General features: G+C 38.6%; 2 protein-coding genes and 1 non-coding gene across 6 annotated transcripts in view; all 3 read right to left on the minus strand.

Moving 5' to 3' along the window:
- Positions 1-12,678, minus strand: part of LOC128584190 (rRNA-processing protein FCF1 homolog) — a 197,117-nt gene that overhangs the window by 130,676 nt on the left and 53,763 nt on the right. The gene's annotated exons all lie outside the window — the stretch shown is intronic.
- The window catches only part of ITSN2 (intersectin 2), a 165,093-nt gene that overhangs the window by 60,635 nt on the left and 91,780 nt on the right, over positions 1-12,678 (minus strand). For all 4 annotated transcript variants that reach the window (XM_053589134.1, XM_053589132.1, XM_053589133.1 and 1 more), the window contains 4 exons: positions 10,137-10,270; positions 8,895-8,992; positions 2,741-2,916; positions 2,285-2,429 (listed from right to left, as the gene is read on the minus strand). In XM_053589134.1, coding sequence (XP_053445109.1) covers positions 2,285-2,429; positions 2,741-2,916; positions 8,895-8,992; positions 10,137-10,270 — 553 coding nt within the window. The remainder of the gene's footprint in view (positions 1-2,284; positions 2,430-2,740; positions 2,917-8,894; positions 8,993-10,136; positions 10,271-12,678) is intronic.
- Positions 12,012-12,149, minus strand: LOC128585266 (small Cajal body-specific RNA 21). Its single transcript, XR_008379986.1, has one exon. It is a non-coding gene; the product is annotated as a small Cajal body-specific RNA 21 (non-coding RNA).

The following is a 12,678-nucleotide window of genomic DNA, read 5'->3' on the forward strand; positions in this document are numbered from 1 at the left end:
GTCACCCTGGGTAAAGTGCCATGGTGTCATAGCTCACAGCAACCTCAAACTCTTGGGCTCAAGCGGTCCTCTTGTCTCAGCCTCCCAAATAGCTGGAACTACAGGCATCTGCCATAATGCCCAGCTAGTTTGCTTGGGCTGGGCTCCAACTCCTGAGCTCAGGTTATCCACCCGCCTAGACCTCTCAGGGTACTAGGGTTACAGGCATAAGCCACCTAGCCCTGCCTAACTTCTTTGTGTTTGTTTGTTTGTTTGTTTTGTTTTGTTTTTTGAGACAGTCTCACTACGTCGCCCTTGGTAGAGTGGCATCATAGCTCACTGCAACCTCAAACTCTTGGGCTTAAGAGATTCTCTTTTCTCAGCCTCCCAAGTAGCTGGGACTACAGGCGCCCACCACAACACCTGGCTATTTTTTGGTTGCAGTTATTGTTTTTAGCAGGTCCAGGCCGGGTTCAAACCTGTCAGCCCCAGTGTATGTGGCTGGTGCCCTAACCACTTAGTACGGGTTCAAAGCCTTCTTTGTGTTCTTATTCATTCTTCTTCCTTTCCTTCCCCTCTGAGAGGAAGGAGTGTTTTGTTCTTTTAATAAGGTTAACCTCTGCACTTGTACTCCAAATTTCTCTTCTGCTGTCTCATTTTCTAAAAATATTTTGTAACAATTTGTCTCTCTCTTCAATCTTCTCTACTTCTATATTCCTCAAAGAATGGTCTTAAATTATTTTCCAATTTCACCCCTTAATCTCTTCTACTTTAGGTTCTGCACCCATCACTCTACTGAAACATGCCCATCAACTCCTCTCTTAAAAATTTTTGGGCTCGGTGCCTGTGGCTCAAGCAGCGAAGGCGCCAACAACATACGCCTGAGCTGGTGGGTTTGAATCCAGCTCAGGCCTGCCAAACAACAATGACAGCTACAACCAAAAAAATAGCTGGGCATTGTGGCGGGCGCCTGTAGTCCCAGCTACTTGGGAGGCGGAGGCAGGAGAATTGCTTGAGCCCAGGAATTGGAGGTTGCTGTTAGCGGTAATGCCACAGCACTCTACCTAGGGTAACAGCTTGAGGCTCTGTCTCAAAAAAACATAAATAAATAAAATTGGGGAGAACACTCCACATTCTTCACAAATAACAGCAACTTCTCTCCCAGCTTCACTTCTTAACTCTTTCCCCATGAATCCCGTATTCTAGCATATTAGTAATTCTTGTTTCCTACAAACATCTTGTGTTAATATGCCTCAGTAACTCTTCTCAAATTTTTCTTTCACTAGAATAACTTTCGTCCTTTTTTTGATGAAATCCTGCTTATCTTTCAAGATCCTACTCAAATAAATACTCTGCTATTAGTGAAGACTGCTCCAACTCCCACCAACTGAATAAGATGCTCTCTCCTATCCATATCCTTCAGAAATTTGTATATATTATTACTACAACATTCAGACAGTTATTTATGCACCTGTATCCTTCATTAGATTTTAAACTACTTGACTGTAGGTATTTTGACTTATTTTCCTTAAATTTCTAATTCATAATAAAATGTCTGGAACCTGGGCGGCACCTGAGGCTCAGTGGGTAGGGTGCCAGCGCCATACACCGAGGGTGGCAGGTTCAAACCCGGCCTCGGCCAGCTAAAACAGCAATGACAACTGCAACAAAAAAAAAAAAAAAGAAAAGAAAAAGCTGGGTGTTGTGGCGGACACCTATAGTCCCAGCTACTCGGGAGGCTGAGGCAAGAGAATCACTTAAGCCCAAGAGTTGGAGGTTGCTATGAGCTGTGTGACGCCACAGCACTATACTGAGGGCAACAAAGTGAGACTCTGTCTCAAAAAAAAAAAAGTCTGGAACCTATAGTTATTCAATACAGATTTTTTTTGAATGGACATGAAATCTGTAGACTTTATTCCTATGAAGTCCACAATTCTTTTCAATGATGTTAATGTAACAATACTTGGAATGGCTTCATCTAAGTCAGAAGCTAAATATATACAACAAAGTTCCAAGGTTCCCAGAAAAATGACTTATTCAAGAAAAAACAATTAACAATTCTCAACCCTAAAACCTATTATCTGCTTACAATAGCTACAAATTAGGAATAATTTAGTCAAATTTGTAAAACCCTAAGCAAGAATCATTTTTCAACTTCACATCACATGTGAATAAGAAAGAAATGGAATGTTACAAACTCTGGCTAAATGAGTGAATGATTCCTTTGTACAAAATCTTCATTATATGTTAAAGGAATCAGTTGCAAATTCAAAGAATAAAGCACACAAAAATTACAGACATGTACCTGTCCATGAATAGGTGATACAGATCCAGGGGACACAGTGCGAGTAAAAGCTGATTTTTTCTGCCATGATGTATTAACAGTTAAGTTTGATAAAGATAAATTTTGATAATCAGTTGCTGATGCTGGTTGATTTGAAGAAAGCGGTCTGCAAATGAAACATTTTCATTTAAGTATAAATATACTTGTTTAGAACTTAATGAACTACTATCAATTTATCAACTTGCGTATTACATATAATGTGTTTAAACATGATTTGTGAAAAAAAGAAATTCATGAACAAACTATTCAGCTATGTTTTCATTTGCTAAATTTCAGTATTAAATTTGGAATAAAAGGTCCCCTTGGCAAGTCCAGCTCAGGTTATAACATGATGAAGCAGCAGGTTGACCCAACTACATATTAGGTATTTATACATTTGCAGAGCTATGTAAACTCCACTGTTCACTAAAAACTTACTCAAAAGACGTTGAGGTAGAAGATACAGATACTGTAGGAGGAAGTAAGGCCTTCTTAGGAGACACAGCTTTTTCACCTGAAGGAATTTTTTCTACATAGTTGCGTGGAAACCAGCCAAACCTTCCTTGAAAACTACCATAAAGCCAACCAGGTTCTCCTATGGTTTTTTCATCCACCTATAGAAACAAAAAGAAGAGTTAACAGTGTTTAGAAACTTAGAAACAATTAACAGTGCTTAACATTTACGACAGAAAGAGACTACTGTATAGTATTCTCTTTTCAGAATTAAGCCCATCTAACTAAATAGCTGAGGCATTTTCTACAAATTAATGGGTTACTATTTCTAGGGATTGACAAATTATCTTTTAAAATGTTAATTCTACACAAATTAATATACGAAAGCAATTTACAATGACAAATAGCATAATATACAAGTTATGATGGAAAATAACCTTCTTCTACCCCCTGGCTCCTTATGTTCTGATTTTCACTCCTAACAGTAAATTGCCATTCTTACTGGATTCTTTTGTATTATCTTTTTTATTTATTTATTTATTTATTTTTATCTTTCCTATTTCTAAAAGACATACTATTTCTTGAATTTTTTCAATTTTGGACATTATCTGTTGGCTTCTGGTTATTACCTTTCACTCTACCAATATTGTTATAGTATACTTTTTGGTTAAGTTATGTTTAATGTTTATATTATTAGAACTATATAAATATTTCACATCTGAGTGATGCAGTGTTTTGCTAATTACATTTCCTTTCTTGTAAACTTTTTATTTTTCTATAGTTAATCATTACTTTGTGAGGTTTCTCCCAGTGGTTTTCTCTGTTCCTGTCTACAGAGTCTTCCTGAATTCTCTAACATAACTATAAAACCTTCACTAAATACTATTTTCTAACTGGCAAAACGTCTGTAGTTTTATTTCTTCCCTCAGACATTTCTCTCTACAATATGACACCCTCTGTCCTCCTAGTACCTTTTCTTCTGCCTTCTTGGTCCCCATCCCTTAAGCACTGATGTCAGCTTGAAGTTTCATCACTGGCTTAAAAAAAATTTTTTTTTTTTGAGATAAGGTCTCAACTAGGTTGCTCAGGCTGGAATGCAATGCCATTGTCATAGCTCACTGCAGCCTTAAACTCCTGGGCTCAAGTGATCCTTCCACCTAAGGTTCCTAAGTAGCTAGGACTACAGGTGTTGGCACCACGCCCAGCTAATTGTTGTTTATTTTTTGTAGCGACAGGGTGTCTTACTATGTTGCTCAGGCTGGTCTTGAACTCCTGGCCTTAAGTGATCCTCTCAGCTTGGCCTCCCAAAGTGCCAGTATTACAGGTAGTCTCATCATTGGCTTTCTTGCCACATTCCATACCCTTCCTGAATAGCTTGATCAGTTCTCTATGCAATAATGAACCAAAAGCTACATCCTTAGAACTGACTTCTTCCCAAAGTGGCATGCCTCTATTTTTAGCTACTTGCAAGATATCTTCAAATGGAGGTCCTACAGAAATTTCCAGCTCAAATCTAAGACTAAGCTCTTTTCTCCCCGCCCACCACCCCCTATTTCTTCTCCTAAATTTCCTATACCTCTGTTCTCTTACCACTAAAGAGTTAATCATTCTAAATAAAAATCTTTGGTTTTTATTTCTCCTACATTTCCACATCCAAACTGCTAAGCATGTCACTAAAAACTCTTCTTTTTAATACCACTCTCACCTATCAACCTCAGGCATTTTCCATTTCACACTTACGATTATTGTGTTTTTATTCATTCTTCAAGACTCCATTAAATGCCCCCAACTGAAGCCAGAGTTACCCCATAATACTGTTATAACATGCACTATCATACTGCCTTATCACTTATTTACATAACTCTGTACAACTTCCATCTGTCTGTCAGCTTTTTTATTGACTTCTGCCCCTGACTAGGACAGTAGGTATCTGCTTAACTAACTGAATAAATAAATATGCTGGGTCTCTGCTTTCCATACCTTTCTACAAACACAGATATGACAATGTTTATATCTGTTAAAGTCACGTAGAATCCATTAAGATTTTAAAAAACAGCTTTTTGAGGTATAACTAACATAAATTTCACATTTAAGGTGTTAAATCTGATAAATTTTACCATATGTATACACCTGTAAAAAATTACCACAATCAGGATAACATATTTATCATCCCCAAAAGTCCTCTCCTCTCACAGCCCCCCATGAGCTAGTTGTCTGTCCTCCATCTCTAGGAAAATACTAGCCTGCTTTCCGTCCTATACATTGGTTTGCATTTTCTAAAATTTTATATAAATAAAAATCACACCGTTATGTATCTTTTTTTGTTCTACTTTCTTTCACAAGGCATATTTTGAGATACATTCATTTTTTTTTTTTTTTTTAGAAACAGAGTCTCACTTTATCACCCTCAGTAGAGTGCTCACAGCAACCTCCAACTCCTGGGCTTAGGCGATTCTCTTGCCTCAACCTCCTGAGTAGCTATGGACTACAGGCACCTGCCACAACACCTGGCTAGTTTTTTTGTTGCAGTTTGGTCGGGGCCGGGTTCAAACCCACCACCCTCAGTATATGGGGCCAGCGCCCTACCCACTGAGCAATAGGCGCCGCCCTGTATCAACAGTTTATTCCTTTTTATTGCTGAGTAATACTGCATCTATTAAATATTGCAATTTGTTTATCCTTTTACATGATGATAGACATTGGCGTGGTTTCCAGGTTTTTGCTTTTACAAACAAAGCTGCTACGAACATCTGTCTTCGTATGGACATATGCTTTGAATTCTCTTGGGTAAATACCCAAGAAGAGAATGGCTGAGTCACATGGTAGAAGCAGGTTAACTTTTTTATTTTTAGTAAGAGTTTATTCAGATATAATTCACACACAATTCCCCCACTGAAAGTCTCGCTCGGGACAGAGTGCCATAGCCTCAGTCTAGCTCACAGCAACCTCAAATTCCTAGGTTCAAGCAATCCTCATGCCTCAGCCTCCTGAGTAGCTGAGACTACAGGTGCCTGCCACCACACCCGGCTAATTTTTCTATTTTTAGTAGAGACGGGGGTCTCACTCTTGCTTAGGCTGGTCTCAAACTCCTGAGTTCAAGAGATTCTCCTGCCTTGACTTCCCAGAGTGCTAGGTTATAGGGTGAGCTACCACACCCAGCCAAAATTCTATAATTTTTAATAAACATGTATTACACATCTTTTGTCAATTTTATATTTTTATGCTATTTAAATGATATTTTTATTTCAGCTTCTGAATATTCATTGCTTATATACAGAAATACAACTGATTTTGTATACTGATTTTGTATTCTACAATCCTGCTAAACTTAAACTCATTTATTAGTACTACTAGCTTTTTAATAGATTCTATGGGATTTTCTACATAGACCATCACATCTTTTGAAAATAAAAAGTCTTATTTCTCTTTCCATAGCCTTTTGTTCTATGCTAAGTCACTCTAGATCCATTATAATGTTCCTCTTAGCAGATGTTCTCTCCATTTTTAAGCCCTTCAAAGTTCAGATTCTTAGTGTAGATTTTAAAGCTTTGAAATGATCGTTTCTTTGTCAGATTCCAATTTACCTTTCTAGCTTCATCTCCTATTATTTGACACATAGGCAACTGGTTATGTAAAATTCTTTTAGTTCACCTGGCACTCACAAGTCTCAATGCTTTTGCTCAAAGTATTCCTTCTGTCCAGAAGGTTATATGGTTTAGAGGAAAGGCCACAGACTTGGGAGTTAACAATGTTTCAGTCTTAGCCATGCTACCTGGCTGTTATCTGTTATGATAACAAATGTTGTCCAAAGTCTCAGTCTGCTTATCCATAAATTTTGGGGAAAATATTATACCTGTCTTCTTCCATGTTATTCTAACATTTGAAGTGAGAATATTAACAGAAGTGCTTAAGAAACTATAAAGCAATAAGCAAATATAAAGCCTAATCCTTTGAGGCCTTCCTCTTTCCCATCCTTGAAGAAAATGGTCCACAATTCTATTTGGTTGTTTTGCTTTCATTTTGCTTCTCCATCCTTGGAGAAAACGGTCCACAATTCTATTTGGTTGTTTTGCTTCATTTTGCCGTTGTCATTTTGCTTCAGTGATACCATCATCAACTAAGTTGTTCGAATTAGGTACCTCTGGTAGTAACCCATGACTTTTTTTTTTTGAGACAAAAGTCTCATTATGTCACCCTCGGTAGAGTGCCGTGACGTCACAGCTCACAGCAACCTCCAACTCTTGGCCTTAAGCGATTCTCTTGCCTCAGCCTCCCAAGTAGCTATTTTTTGGTTGTAGCTGTCATTGTTGTTTGGCAGGCCTGGCCTGGGATCAAAACTGCCACCTTTGGTGTATATGGCTGGTGCCCTAGCCACTGAGCTACAGGCACCAAGACAACTCTTCTTTTTGAGACAAAGCGTCACCCTGTTGCCAGGGCTAAACTGCAGTGGTGTTATCTTACCTCATTTCAGCCTCAAACTTGTAGGCTCAAGCAATTCCCCTGCCTCAACCTCCCAAGTACCTGGGACTATAGGTATGTGCCATGACATATGGCTAACTCTTTTTTATTTTTTAGTAAAGATGGGGTTTTGCTATGTTGCCCAGGCTGGTCTTGAAGGCCCAGTCTTGTGTTTCTCCTACACTGAACTCCCAAAGTGCTAGGCGTGAGCCACTATACCTAGCCCATGACTCCTTCTTTATGTTAATGATTCAGCAGAGCACACAAGCACCCAAGACACCATAGCTAACTTTACATTCTCACTGCCAGCAGACTGGCTCTCTGTGGGAGAGGTCTGCTCTAACGCTGGTAGCAGTCCATACCCTCTCCCTTTACCTCCCTTTCTCTATTGCTTTAGGTTGTCTTTCTTTGTATCAAAGCTTGTTATGAGCAGAGATCATGTCTTAATCATGATATCCCTAGCCTAACATAGGTCTCAACAAATATTTCTTAAAAGACCAAATAAAAGATATAATCAAAAATATAAGTTGGCTCTTGACCAAATATGCCAGAGACAGGCTGTTATCTCTTCCTCCTCAAACGCTACCTCCTGATCACCAACATGCAGAGGAAGGACAGTAGGGACAGCAGACTGTGGACTGGTTGTAAAACAGACTTCTCCTCCAGCTTGGGAGCAGCTATGGCACTGCCAGTGAAGCAATGGCAACAGAAGGAAATATAGCTGGGGATTATCTTGTGTGCTTGAGTTCTGATAAATCCTATTCCAAGTATCAATAAACATTTGCTACCTAAAAATAAAATACACCAAAAAGTAATGACAGTGCAGGGAAAAAAGAAAACAGACACTGGCTAGATACTGTGGGTAACACTACTTTAGTTTAATAATAAGAAAACTAAAGCAAGGACCAAAATCCAAGTTTGTGTGCTTCTAAAGCCTATACTCTTTCAATTATGTCACAGTAGCTCTCCCAAACACTATCCCACAGATCTTCTCTTATTCATCCATTTTACAGGGAGTGGAATAATACAATAAAGATCTTTTTGGGCTCGGTGCCTGTGGCTCAAGCGGCTAAGGCGCCAGCCACATACACCTGAGCTGGCGGGTTCGAATCCAGCCCAGGCCCCCCAAACATCAATGACGTCTGCAACCAAAAAATAGCCAGGCGTTGTGGCGGGCACCTGTAGTCCCAGCTACTTGGGAGGCAGAGACAGGAGACTCACTTGAGCCCAGGTGTTTGAGGTTGCTGTGAGCTATGATGCCACAGCACTCTACCCAGGGGAACAGTTTGAGGCTCTGTCTCAAAGAAAAAAAAAAATCTTTTTGTTTCAAGGAACAAATGGCTTGTATCCAGTTAGGGCTGTAGAACCTAATTCCTTCAACTCTTAGCAGTTGCCAAAAAGCAGCCAGCTTTCTATGGCACAGTGACAGAACACTCAATCACTGTTCATATTGGGATGCAAGTATATGGCTTTTTTTGTCTGAGTTAAAGCTTCCTTGCCTAGAATTGTAGTAGTGATAATAACTGTCCTATGCAGCTCTGAGGTACATTGTAAGAGTTAAATGAGATAATGTTTCAGAAATATTTCATAAGGAAAACTATATAAAATTATGACCAGTATTATCAAATAATATATTATGATGTATTCAGCTTATTCAGGACAAAAATAGACTGTTTCTTACCTGAATTATATCCCCAGCATTAAAACTCATCTCATCATGGTTCCTTGCTTCAAAGGCATATAGTGCTTTATAATTCACCAAAACACTAGCTGTCTCACCTAAAAGGAAGATAATTGTCATTATTTGCTACTTTTATATATATGTATCTTTGCTATGAGTCAATAAAGATCTTAAAATCTAAAAGAAAAATTGACCATTAAAACAGTATAGTGAAAAGCCATTTGACACAAACTTCTTAGGATTTAAATGTTAACTAGTCATATAATCAACGGTAAGAGCAAACAAGGATGTTCATCTTAAGTAGGAGGCAATGAAACAAAGCAGCAGCATGGACGTGGATCTATGGGCAGGCATGGGAGTGGTGGCCAGGCTGAGCTGCACACGTCGAAGGGGACTAGGCAGAGACAGACTTGGTTTGATTTATGGAAGTCACAGTAGAGAAAATAAAAGGGAAGAAAGCACAAAAAAGGAAGTCACAAATGAGAAGATTAGTAAGCAAACAAGGTTGGCTGAAGAAAGATCTACAATCACAGCGGCGCCTGTAGCTCTAAGGAGTAGGGCGCTGGCCCCATATGCCAAAGCTGGGGGGTTCAAACCCAGCCCCAGCCAAAAATTGCAAAAAAAAAAAAAAAGAAAAGAAAGATCTACAATCAGTATGCTGCTAAAAGAAAAACAGAAGAGTTCACAAATATACTGGATTTGATAAGATTAATTTTTACTTTGTTTATTTTTGGAATTAATCCTTTAGTTTGTCAAGTTTTCAATATGTTGTATCAATATTAACTCAAAGGATTATGTATCCAAAAACAGACAGAATAACACTCCAAGTATTTTAGAATGAACTCTGACATAGGTGTATCAAAAAACAAAGTATACCTTTTGAGAAAATTTCATTTTGCAAAGACTCAAATTTTTACTGTTGTTTCACTGAAATAAAAAGCTTAGTTCTACTGGTTGAATAAAATATTTAAAGCTATTTTACTGTATCTATGAAAACCAGGTCAGTGTCTTTTTAGTCAGTCATGGTAACTATATTCCGTTTTCCTGTTGTGTTAAGAGTTCTACCTTCAATCTGATTTAACAACCACTTTAAATTTAGAAAAAAAAATTTTTTTACTTGAAAATTAGCATCTTTCTGTTTTAATTTTCTCCTTTTTTTGCCTCTTGTCAGATCATTTTTTCCCTTATTTTAGTAGTTCTGCCCCGAAAAATATCAAATGTATTATTTTTATCTTTCCTTACATTTTTTCTCTTCAACTTTCCGTTCCTCTTCTTGATTTTTTTGTGTTATTTCTTCCTGGAGTCGCTTTTGTTTTTCTTCTTCCTCCTTTCTTAGATTTTCTCTCCATAAGTTTTCTTTTCCTTGCTTGGCTTTCCTTTACATAAAAGAAAAAGAGTTTGCATAAGATCCTAAAATTTATTTTACACTAAATAAAAAAATATCTAATAGAAGATCTGTTTTCTGTCAAGCTTAAGAACTAGTCAAGAAGTATTAGCAGAGAGTTGGGAAAAACAGTAGGGACCACGGATGAGAGAGAAAACTAAATAATCAGTCAAGAAAGGAGCCTTTGAACTGGGGTGGATGACTGACAACTTCCCACACCTTCCAATTCCCTCTTGCCAACCAAACTTAAAACCCAAGGAAAAAAGTTGAAATGGAACCATTCAGCAAACAAATCTAAAAATTATATCTAAATTTCCTTCCCTTCTCTCCAAATTGTTCACAAGAACTGCCTTCCAGCTTTTATTCATACCATCCCATCTAAATCTCTGTTTTGGAGATTTAGTTATTGCTGTGCAAATTGGAGATGCTTCTGAAAAGATTACCACTTTTTACATTATTATTATTATTATTATTATTATTTTGTAGAGACAGAGTCTCACTGTACCGCACTCGGGTAGAGTGCCATGGCGTCACACGGCTCACAGCAACCTCTTAACTCTTGGGCTTACGTGATTCTCTTGCCTCAGCCTCCCGAGCAGCTGGGACTACAGGCGCCCACCACAACGCCTGGCTATTTTTTGGTTGCAGTTTGGCCGGGGCTGGGTTTGAACCCGCCACCCTCGGCATATGGGGCTGGCGCCCTACTCACTGAGCCACAGGCGCCACCCTTTACATTATTATTTCAAAAAGTCTTTTCTCATTTACTTAAATAACTGAGCATTTTCCTTTATAGGTCCATGCTTCTATGGTATCTGATCAGCCTCAGTTTGGTTTTCTAGCCAGTCAATGATCTGTGATCAGACTTAATTATTTTGGTATTAGAACTAATGTACTTTATAGCTCGTTTGTGTGTATTTTTTTTTTTTTTTTAATTTGGCCGGGGCTGGGTTTGAACCCGCCACCTCCGGCATATGGGACCGGCGCCCTACCCGCTGAGCCACAGGCGCCGCCCCGTTTGTGTGTATTTTTATGACCTTGTAAGAGGCAGAGCTGCCACCACTAAATTTAGTACCTTCTCTAAAGCTAAGCACTATTAGGGACAGTAGAAGTTGTGGCTGGGTACAACCCTCTGATCTGGGAGCATTTACATTCCACCAAAGTGAGAATCTTGGAATAATTCCGTATTTCTAACTTAGAAATCCTGAATACGTAAAAAAATCTTCAGGGTTTTAGTCATCACCTTTTTTCCCCTTAACCCCAAATTGTTTTATACTTTATACTTCTAGTATACTTGTTTTATACTTTATACTCTATACTTCACTCTCCCATTACTAGCTTCCTTCCAACCCTTTACAAACCCTCCTATGTCCTCTATCACATCACAAAATGCTTCTTCCAGCTGCTTTCCATAACTGAAATCTGGTTCTTCTTTGAGAACAATGCTTCTCTTGCTGTCTTCACTCGGTATTAATTTCCCTTTCCTTGTTCCTCTGCAACTTTCCTTGATAGTCTCACAAGCACAGGATTCATGTGAATTTCAACAGCACGACAAATACCACTACCAAAGTATTTACCATATACTTACTGGGAGAAAGAAAAAATCAGAGAATTCATTAGATTCTGGTAAACTTATTTACTTTCCCTCCCCATCCCCAGCACCCATCTTTTTAGGACCCCCCAGCTCTTCATCTTTGCCACCAGCTTTTGCTTGTGCCAGGTTATTATGGCTAAGTAAATGTGAGGCTAGGACAGCCCAGGCAGGGCTTCTTTCTTAAATACCTCTCCCACAGGGGAGGTTATCTGGCCCCTCTACTCTGGCTCAGCTGAGGGTAGGTGAACTAGGCTGAGCACACTCCCAGGAAACTGGGCAAGAATTCTGGTAAACTTTCTCTTATAAATTAGTGGATGAGTAATTGGTCCAATGCAAAGAGATGCCTCAGGAACTGAACAATGGCAAAGAGGCAACATCTACAATGAGAAAACCTATTAGCAATAGCTTGGGAGAAGGGAACATAGCTGGGTAAATGGCCAACCAAACCAAGATGTGGCACAAAGATTAATTTTGTACTGATTCTGTACTGATTAGATCCTGCAGATATTCCTGCTCTCTTTGAAATCTCCTATCTACCAAGATAATGTGCAAAAATTATGAATGAATTGAAATATGTATTACTAATATAATTTGCTGGACTAAAGGAAATTTTGAGCAAGACAAAGAAGTGTCAAGTTAAATGCATATGTCAGTAAAAAACTCTAATATAGCGACTAGCTATGTAACCACTACACAGTTCTCTTGTGCGATGTTAAGTGGCACAAGTTTAAGTGGCAAATATAAACCTATTTAGCTTGGACTCTACTGTCTCTACTTCTACATTATTCTGTTATTGTTCATTAGAAGAC

This window comes from Nycticebus coucang, chromosome 4 (genome assembly GCF_027406575.1).
Source record: "Nycticebus coucang isolate mNycCou1 chromosome 4, mNycCou1.pri, whole genome shotgun sequence".
Lineage (NCBI taxonomy): Eukaryota > Metazoa > Chordata > Mammalia > Primates > Lorisidae > Nycticebus > Nycticebus coucang.